This window comes from Podarcis erhardii, assembly GCF_964252035.2.
Source record: "Podarcis erhardii genome assembly, chromosome: 2".
Taxonomy (NCBI): Eukaryota; Metazoa; Chordata; class Lepidosauria; order Squamata; family Lacertidae; genus Podarcis; species Podarcis erhardii.
In genome coordinates, this window is record NC_138498.1 from 109701532 (window position 1) to 109712287 (window position 10756).

At 48.9% G+C, this 10756-nt stretch overlaps 1 protein-coding gene across 1 annotated transcript; it reads left to right on the forward strand.

Annotated features, from left to right (window-relative positions):
- The first annotated feature begins 1106 nt into the window (after positions 1 to 1106).
- On the forward strand, positions 1107 to 5619 carry LOC309337095 (putative olfactory receptor 2B8). The gene is made up of 2 exons (XM_081853778.1): positions 1107 to 1353; positions 4558 to 5619. Exons 1-2 carry the CDS (start codon positions 1273 to 1275, stop codon positions 5503 to 5505), a joined length of 1029 nt encoding a protein of 342 aa, XP_081709904.1. The 5' UTR covers positions 1107 to 1272; the 3' UTR covers positions 5506 to 5619.
- Positions 5620 to 10756: the final 5137 nt, after the last annotated feature.

The following is a 10756-nucleotide window of genomic DNA, read 5'->3' on the forward strand; positions in this document are numbered from 1 at the left end:
TATTCTTATTATTTATTTATTTATTTATTTATTTTCTACCCCGCCCATCTGGCTGGATTGCCACCAATAGTCGCCAAACCAAAAAGCAGCATAAAGGAAGAAGAACATAAAGGGTCCAAATGAAGAATCAATAAACTAACAGTTAATAACTTTGCCGAACTTGCAACACAAATTCCACAACTTGGGCACAATTATAGCAGTTTGAAGTTCTTCTGCAAATGACGAAAGAACTCTGAGGAAAGTCGCCTTCCCTGAGGATGTCATCATGCGAGTGGCAGCTGGCCTTTGGGACTGCATGTCTTAATAGGGAGCCTGCCTCTAATTGTTCAGCTTGAAGTTTGATTCCCTGAGGCTCCGTGATGTGCAGGAAACTTCCTTGCATTGTCCACTAGATTCTGGAGACACAGCAACAACAGCCCCTTCTTCAGTAAGATCCCCATAAAGCCAGCTCCCTTCCCCTCCAATGCCCTGCAAGAAGTAGGCTTAAGCTGGGGGAGGTCTCTAGGTACATGTGGTTGGGGTGCAATTCTCGGCCAGAATAGCAAAGATGCTGGGGTGAAGTAGACAAGTTGCGGGGAGAGGGAAGATCCCTTTTATTTAATCTTTGAGGCTCTACAGCTATCTTTCCAACCTTTCTGATAGTCTATATTAGTATCTGTTTCCATTCTCCTGATCTTACTCTCTCCCTTTCCCACCACAATCACACACACAAAGAATGGACGCTTCCTCCCATCTAACTTCTAACTGCATTCAACTCCTTTCTCTCACCCCTTTTTTCTGTCACAAGTAAACACATCAAGATTTAATTCATTATAGTCTATAATCCTTGGACTCTTTCCTGCGAACATAGCATTTCCTTTCTTCACATTCCACATCTATCATCTATCTGTCTGTCTGCCCACCTGCCTCTTTGTACCTCTCCACACCTGTCTGCTTCTCTTTGCTTGACTTTCCCTGCCAGCCACTCCCTCAAGCCAACTTCTGCCACAGCCTGTGATCTCTGGCCATAGCTTCTGAACCATCAAAGCATCTGTTGATGGGAGCGAAGTCCCGAGACAAGTTGACTGCACTGGTTTCCTACAAGTAGCAGGACAAATACCAGAGCAACGGAATCATCCCTGGAATAGAAGCAAAAATCGTATCCTTAGTCCTCACACGAGAAAAGAACTGGAAGAAGGGAAGGCGATTGTTACGAAGACAGAAGTGAGGTTAGGAAGGGGCCGACCCAGCAAAAGAACAATAACTTTGTACTAGAGTACCGATATACGTGAGATGAAAAGGAGAGCTGAGATTAAGTGGTGTTTAGTTTATGTCTTTCGATCTATGGGAAGCAGCCTTTTCCTTCATGCAGAGGTGAGTACTGTAATTTGCTTTATTTACTCCTGCCGGAAGTTCCTAGTCCTTGTGGTTTTGCAAAATTTTGTGCCAACTGGCCTTTGCATCTGCCTCCCCAGAAACGCTCTTTAATGCATATTTGTTCTGATTTGCCCTCATGGTGCTCTCTGAGCGGTCATACCCAACCCCACTTTTAATACAGTTTGCGCCTGCAGAAGATTTCGGATAGTCATACTATTTCATTTCCAAGCAGTGCACAACCTGTAACATGCTGCTGAAACCCTGTAACTTTTTATACCACAGCTTTTCCAGATTATTTTTGTCCTGCTGCATCTGTACAGCAATAACACGCTAGTGTTGGGGAAGCGTCGCAGAACTGAGGGCTCGTCGACACTTCCGCTTGTTCATTGCCTAGAAAGAGCAGTTTTCCCCAGGGGAAAAAGAGGAAGTTTGGACAAGCCCTAAAGCAGGATAAATCCATTACTAATTCACTGTTGGGGGGATGCAGGTGGCGCTGTGGGTGAAACTACAGAGCCTAGGGCTTGCCAATCAGAAAGTCGGCGTTTCGAATCCCAGCAACGGGGTGAGCTCCCGTTGCTCGGTCCCTGCTCCTGCCAACCTAGCAGTTCGGAAGCACGTCAAAGTGCAAGTAGATACCACTCCGGCGGGAAGGTAAACGGTGTTTCTGTGCGCTGCTCTGGTTTCGCCAGAAGCGGCTTAGTCATGCTGGCCACATGACCCAGAAGCTGTACCCCAGCTCCCTCGGCCAATAAAGCGAGATGAGCGCCGCAACCCCAGAGTCGGCCACGACTGGACCTAATGGTCTGGGGCCCCTTTAATTCACTGTTACTGTGTCAATAACATGTTGCAGAAGACACATGCAATAACACACCCATCTAGAAGTGTCCTCTGTTGATTTTTCTTTCTGAGCACCCCCACCCCACAACTTCCTTATACATTCCTTGTTTGAAGTTGCTCTATTCCTTTACTGTATTGTTTCCATTTGCCTTTTTCTGCACCTCTTTCAGTTCTACAGAACTGTGGGAGAGTCGGAAACCAGAGCAAAACACAGTTTTCAGTATTTATTATTATTGTTGTTCGTTGCATTTGTATACTGCCCTTCATCCAAAGATCCCGGGGCCGTTCACAACATAAGAACACATAGAATGAGAATACAAAATACCAGTACATATAAACCAAAGACAAACCAATAACACCCACAAAAGAAACACATTTAAAAAGCCATAACAAAACCCAAATAAGCCCATAGGAAGTCCATGGGTTGAAAACTTGGCATATTAATCCATGTCATATTAAATCACTTTGAGATGTTTTATAGGAAGCGATTCACTAATTAAATCATCATTATCACCATGCTCCTTTATTTTCAGTCCATTTCCTAATAATTACTGGCACAGAATTGTTTTCTCTCTCTCTTTTTATTCATTACAGCACACTGCTATAATAAGTGAGCTTTCTGATATGGCCCCAGGATGTATTGGGAAAACCTTGGGAGCCCACAGCCCCATTCAGACAGCGTTAGCATGTTTGTGAAATTCAGACCTCTTTGCCCTGGTATGCATCACTTTAGCCTTAGCCTGAATTTCACTTGCTCTGCTGTGAATTGTTGCCTGTTTAGACAATTTTGGTTTTGGAGCTCTTCAGAATCTGAGATTTTACAATAATGAATAGTTTACTGTCATTATTAGAAAACCTGACTAGTTCAAGTTGCACCCCTGACTTGCCTATGAATCATTTAAGTAAAACCAGTGTCACACACACACACACACATTCTATTTTACATTTTAGAATATTCATTTAAACAATTTTAAAATGTCAATGACTTCCCTTCTTCTCTTCCCATGGTTTATTTTACATAACATAAATTCCTGCATATTTTACATAAACCAAACCATTCATTATTCCATTACTACATCCATCAAAACATTGGATCAGATCGTTATTAGGTGTGCGATCTTTGCTGTCTATTTTGTGGTTTCTTCAGCTTGTAAACCGCCTTGTGCATAGCAATATAGAAAGGTGGCAGGCAAATTAAAAGTGAAATGGAAATGAAATGAAATCTAGTCCAAGCCCCTGCAATGCAGGAATATGCAGCTGCCCCATATGGGAATCAAACCCACAACCTTGGCATGGTCAGCACCACACCCTAACCTTCTTTGGCAATCACTCGTAGCCAAGTAAGATTGTCTTCCACAAAAACAGTCTTAACAGTGAGTCTGTAAGAGACTGTGGAAGCCAATTCCTAGATCCACGCGTCCTTCAACAGTGGAGACATAGGTTTCCGGGCGAGACTGGATCATGGTGAAGGTTTGCCAAACATACCTTCCTCTGAGCCCTGAGTTCATGCTTCTTTAAAGTCCACGGCACTTTTGGTAAGGGCTGTTCTCCAATTGGAGCACTCACAGGCCAGTGTTTCCCAGTTGTCAGTGTTTATACTACATTTTTTAAGATTTGCCTTAAGACACTCTTTAAACCTCTTTTGTTGACCACCAGCATTACGCTTTCCATTTTTAAGTTCAGAATAGAGTAGTTGCTTTGGAAGACAATTATCAGGCATCCGTACAACGAAGTTGATGTTGAAGTTGATGCTGATGTTGAAGTTGAAGAATCATTGCTTCAACACTGGTGATCTTTGCTTCATCCAGTACACTGATATTAGTTCGCCTGTCTTCCTAAGTAATGTGTAAGATTTTTCAGAGAATCTTTTGAGAAGTTGGAGATGGCGTTTGTAAGTGGTCCATGTTTCACAAGCATACAGTAAGGTTTGTAGTACAATAGCTTTGTAAACAAACTGAGTCATCAAGCCTACCTAGAGGCACTGAAGGCTGACTCCATTGCATCCCCATTGTGCTGTCCAGCACAGCTTTTCTGGGTATGGAGATTGACAGCAGCCCGCTAACTATAACTTGGACCAAAACTTTAGAGGCCAGAGCTCAAGTGCCAGTCCAAGTATGGAAGTCCTATGAGAGGTGGTGGACCCTCCTTCCTTGGTGGTTCTTAAGCAGAGGTTGGATGGCCATCTGTTGTGGATGCTTTAGTTGAGATTCCTGCACTGCAGGGAGTAGGATTAAATGATCCTCGGGGTCCCATCCAACTCTACAGCTCTATGATTCTTGGAGAAAGCACAATCTCCCAGCCAAATAACTATTGCTTCCATTTGCTGGTTGTCTGTGATTCATTAAGGTCCCCTTGATGTTACAGATGATGTACAGGGGAGCATCACGTGAAGAAGGCAACCAAAGCTACCAAGGAGAATTCATCTTACTGGGAGTGGCTGACCACCCACGCTTGGAGATGCTGCTCTTTGCCATTATCCTGATCTGCTACGTGATGACCCTGTTGGGAAACACAACCATCATTGTGGTGTCACGACTGGACCCCCATCTCCACACCCCCATGTATTTCTTCCTCTGCAACCTCTCCATCCTTGACCTCTGTTACACTACCAGCCTCGGACCCCGGATGCTGGTGAGCTTCTGGAGGAAAAACAAGTCCATCTCCTATGGTGGCTGTGTGGCTGAGTTGTACATCTCCCTTGCTTTGGGCTCCACAGAATGTGTCCTTTTGGCTTTTATGGCATATGACCGATATGCTGCAGTCTGCCATCCACTGCGCTACACTACCATTATGAACCATTCTTTATGTTTCACAATGGCTGCCATCTCCTGGGTTAGTGGCTTCAGCAATTCACTAGTGCAGACCGTGTTGACATTTAGGATTCCACGATGCGGAGAGAACCAAATAGACCATTTTTTCTGTGAGGTGCCCGCCTTTATCAAATTGGCCTGTGGGGACACTTCACTCAATGAGGCTGTCCTCTTTTTTGCCACTGTGGCCATTCTTCTGTTACCAGTGGGCCTGATCACCATCTCTTATGCCTACATTGTGGCAGCTGTGTTACGGATCCGCTCAGCCAAAGGCAGGCAGAAGGCCTTCAACACCTGTGCTTCCCACTTGATCGTGGTGTCACTCTTTTATGGGTCAGCCATTTTCAGTTACCTCCAGCCCCGATCCGGCTACTCCCGTGACCAGGAAAAGATGGTCTCCCTTTTCTATACATTTGTCACCACCATGCTAAATCCACTAATCTACACCCTGAGGAACAAAGAGGTACACAAAGCTCTTGGAAGGGTATTGAAGAGGAATTAATCCCAATAGCTCCTAACTTTATTCAGCAGTTCAGTCTTATCTTTTAATAATAAAAAAAATCTCTCACTAATCATCTGTATGATTCTCCTTCCTGTGGGAATCTGTCGCTTTTCTAGGTCCTATATTAATGAATGTTTCTTTTGTGAATGTTTTATTGCTGTTATGATTTCTGCAATCTTATGATACTGTAATATTGTTTTAATGAAATTGTTATAGAAAGGTGGGGTGGAGATGTTGAAAATAAATAAATCTTTCTTTCTGTTCTGGCCCTTGCTTCTTGACAGAGTACTCAAATTCAGGTTTCTGTTTCTACCAAAATATTTTATTCACAGATTACTATGATACATAGGCACCACAGCCGACAAGAGATGGTAGTGCTGGCTGGTAGAGATGCCCCTTCCTCCTTCAGTAAGAAGCCCATAAAGCCGAGTATCTCTCCTAGCCCCCGCTCTTAAGAAGTAGGCTTAAGCTGTGGGACGTCTCTAGGTACATGTAGTTGGGATGCAATGCTGAACCAGAATAGCAAAGATGCTGGGGTGAAATAGATGAGCTGATCAGGGCAGGAGTTGGGCGGCGAAGAAATGTCCACCTTCTCCCTTTTCTTTAATCTTTGAAGCTAACTGCTGTAGCTGGACCTATCTTCATCTTTCTCCTGCTCCTTTTCTCCTGATCTTATTGCCTGCCCACTGAATCTCTCTCATTGCATTATCTAGTCAGCCTTTCTTCCCAAACACCCCATATCTATCTTTATCTATCTATTCACGTGCCTCCCTCTTTCTACCTCTCCACATCAGTCAGCTTCTCCATGCTTGGCTTTCTGTCTATTTTCTGTGAAGCCTCTTCTGCCAAAGCTCTTCACCCCTCGCCTCTGGACGACCAAAGTCTGTCCAAGCCAAAACAGAGTCACAGGTGAGAGAGGTTTCTGGGCGCTTTGCTTTTTGTCCTGCGGTTTGTCCTGAGGTTTCCTTCAATCCTCTCTGCTTCTGCGTTGTTTGCAGCTTTGCTTAATTCCGATCCCCCCCCCTTAAACTTTGCTGAGAGAAGGGCGTGTGAGAGCTGGGTGCTTTACCTCATAGAGCGCTTTGCTTTCCTCCCTCCCTGGACCCTCCCCCTCCTCCCACCCCCATTTACCGCTGCATTTTCCTTCTTCCTGAGTTAAATTTCTACGCTTTACTCCATCCCCCCTATTTTATTTTATTTTTACTTTTGTTTGGCGTTTGGTTACTGTTATGTACTGAGTTGAATAGGATCCAAACTGCAGCAGTCTGATTGGTCCTAGAACAATAGGCTCCAAAAGGCAGCAGTCTGATTGGTCCTAGAACAATAGGATTCAGAATGCAGCAGTCTGATTGGTCCTAGAACAATGCAGCAGTATGATTGGTTAGCAGGAACCACCCAATCATGCTCCAGATAGAAGTGAATCCACAACCTGATTGGCCTACAGTAGAATCCTGGAATTAGCCAATCATGTGCAGCCCATTGTGTAAATAATGTATATAAAGCAGATACTTTGAGGGGACATTCATTCATTCCTCCTCACCACTATGAGCTGAATAAAGAGCATGAAATCACTTTGCGACTCTGAGTATATTTCACTGGCGACGAAGGTGGGATCCCGCTGAGCTGACTGCCACACACAGCACCGCAGCACCGCCACCTGCCGCACCGCTGCCTCGCACCGTGTATCCAGGCTTCAGCTCCGGGACACAAGGAACTCAGAATGGCAACTGACAGCAGCTTCTCGCCATTCAACCCAGCATCTGGAGACTGGGAAGCGTACGCCTCCCGTTTCACCTTCCTCCTAGAAGCCAAAGGGGTCACCGATGAAGAAGACGCCAAGAAGAGGGCAATATTCTTCAGCGTCTGCGGAGAGGAGACATTTGAAATCGCCCGGGCTCTCCTTGCGCCTGAAGACGTCGCTACTGTTCCATACAAAACAATAATGGAACAGCTGAAGGGGCACTTTTCGCCACAGCCCTCAGTGGTGGCTCGTCGAAATGCCTTCTACGCAAAGCGGCAAGCCCCTGGGGAAACCATAACTGGGTTTGTGACCTCTCTCCGCCAAGCTGCCCGGTTCTGCAACTTCTCAGAGCTGGAGAACATGCTTCGTGACCGCCTCGTCGGTGGCCTGAAGGATGAGAAGCTGCAACGACGCCTCTACGCTAAGAAGAACCTAACGTTCCAGGTCGCTCTGGAGGAGGCCCTGGCAACGGAAGCTGCTGAGAGGTCGACGCAAGAGGCACGGCTGAGCCAGCCGTCCCAACCGAGGGTCCACCACGAAGACCTCACCAACGACTCGGGATCCGACAGGGAGGAGGTGCACCGAGTACAGCAGCGCACTCAAGCAGCCCACATACCACAGCTGCCTCGACGAGAAGGAGGGAACTGCGCAAGCTGTGGAGAAAGTCACGAGAGGAGGACCTGCCGTTTCCGCAACGCAGAGTGCAGGCAGTGCAGAAAATTGGGACACATCGCCCGGGTGTGTCGGGCTCGGCCCACCCGAAGCCAGGCATCAGATGACCAATCCAAGAGCCCCAGGTCCCGGGGCCCAACGCACCAAGGCAACTCGACGGAGCTCACAGACTTCCAGGTATACCAGTTGCCCCACCCCAACGTAGAGAAAATTTATGTAGAGGTACAGATAGAGGGGGCCCCATGCCGCATGGAGCTTGACACGGGTTCAACTCTATCCATAATCTCGGCAAGGACCTTAAGGAAACTGTGTCCTACTGGGGGTCCCAAACTCAGGCCGGCCCCATTCACCCTCCGGGACTTCCAGAAACGTAAGGTCCCCACAATGGGGGTGGGGACCTTCAGGGTGCAATACCGAGGGCGGACGCGGCAACTGGACTTGCTTGTGGTCAAGGGCCCCTACATTAGCTTACTGGGGTTGGCATGGTTTGGACCACTGGGACTAGCCATCACCGGGGTGAACCACATGAGCTTACAAGTGGACGTGGACGCCATATGCAAGGAGTTTCCGGGGGTTTTCGATGGGAAATTGGGACAGTATACGGGCCCCCCCATTGCTCTACAGCTTGACCCCACAGTACGACCAGTCAGGCTCAAGGCCCGCCGGGTCCCATTCGCCCTGAAACCCCGTATAGACGAGGAATTGGACCGACTCGTGGAGCAAGGAGTGCTGGAGCCGGTGCCTAATGCCCCCTGGGAAACCCCAATCGTCACACCCGTCAAGCCTAATGGTTCGGTCCGCATCTGCGCAGACTACAAATGTACCATAAACAAGGCCCTCATGGCCCATGCATACCCAGTGCCAGTGGTCAGCCATGTCCTTGCCACCCTGGCTGGGTCGAAAATTTTTGGCAAGCTGGACTTGGCCCAAGCATATCAACAGCTGCCAGTAGATGAGGCCACAGCAGAGGCACAGACGATTGTGACGCACAGAGGAGCGTTCAGGGTAAAGCGGCTGCAATTCGGGGTCAGCGTGGCACCAGGCATATTCCAGAATCTAATGGACTCTCTCCTTAAAGGGATTCCTGGTGTCACCCCCTTCTTTGATGATGTGTTGATTGCCGGGCCCACACCAGAGGAGTTTGAGGACCGCCTCCGCACTGTTCTGCACCGTTTCCAGATGGCGGGTCTCAAGGTGAAGCGGGAAAAATGTCTACTAGGAGTGCCTCAAGTGGACTTTCTGGGATTTATGGTGGATGCAGAAGGGGTTCACCCGACTGGGGACAAGGTACGGGCCATTTGTGATGCCCCAGCGCCCAAGAACAAGACTGAACTTCAGGCCTTCTTGGGATTATTGAACTTTTACCATTCCTTCCTTCCCCACAAGGCGGCGGTAGCGGAGCCCCTACACAGACTCCTGGACAAGCGGGCCCCTTGGGTGTGGGGCCAGCGCCAGGAGGCCGCATTCCAGGCAGTCAAGGACTTGCTTGTCTCAAACTCGGTCTTGGCACACTTCGACGAGAGGCTGCCGGTGGTGCTAGCATGCGACGCCTCGCCCTATGGCATCGGCGCTGTCCTGGGACACCAACTCCCGGATGGAAGAGAGGTACCGGTAGCATACTTTTCCCAGACACTCAACGAAACCGAGCGGAACTACTCGCAAATCGACAAGGAGGGTCTGGCAATCGTGAAGGGAGTAAAAAAATTCCATGATTTCTTGTACGGGCGGCCCTTCACCGTGGTGACTGACCACAAGCCGTTGCTTGGCTTGTTTGCCCCCGAAAAGCAGACCCCCCAAGTGCTGTCTCCTCGCGTCCTCAGGTGGTCAATTTTCCTTGCCAGCTACCAGTATGCACTGATTCACCGCCCTGGAAAGGCGATGGGCCATGCAGACGCCCTCAGCAGGCTACCACTACCGGAAACAGGCCCCGACCCAGCACCTGCACAAGAGGTTATGAGCCTGGAGCTGCTTCCTGACCGCCCCATTCAGGCACAAGAAGTTGCACACCATTCCAAGAAAGATAGGGTCATCTCCCGGGTCCTGGACTGGGTGTGGAGGGGATGGCCCAGCCGCAGCCCCGGGCCAGAATTCGCCGGCTACACAACCCGCAAACATGAACTGTCAGCCCACAAGGGGTGCCTGTTATGGGGAAGCAGGGTCGTTGTTCCCCAGCCCCTCCGCAAAAGGGTCCTCACAGCCCTACACGAGACACACCCAGGGGTAGTAAGAATGAAGGCCCTTGCCAGGAGTTATGTGTGGTGGCCGGGGATCGACGGAGAGATAGAGGCCTGGGTCAAACACTGCCAGGCCTGCCAGGAATCCCGCCCAGATCCCCCAAGGGCCCCAGTCCAGTCCTGGGAGTCCGCCCAAGCACCATGGTCACGCCTGCATGTGGACTTCGCTGGCCCCTTTCAGGGGAAAACATTCTTCATAGTGGTGGACTCCTACACCAAATGGCTGGAAGTCGCACTGGTACCGTCCACTTCTACGTCCGCAGCCATCCGGGTACTACGCAGGCTGTTTGCAACCCACGGGCTCCCTGACACTCTCGTCTCAGACAACGGGACTGCATTTACATCAGGAGAATTTCAAACCTTCACAGTGCAGAACGCCATCCGCCACATCCGTTCGGCGCCATTCCACCCTGCCACCAATGGCCAAGCAGAACGCATGGTGCGGACCACCAAGGACACCCTTCGCCGCATGACGCAAGGGGATTGGGAGTACCGCCTTGCCACATTCCTTCTAGCACAGCACAGCACCCCCAGCTCAACGACTGGCCGGAGCCCCGCTGAACTACTAATGGGTCGGCGCCTTGCAATCAGATTGGACCGCCTT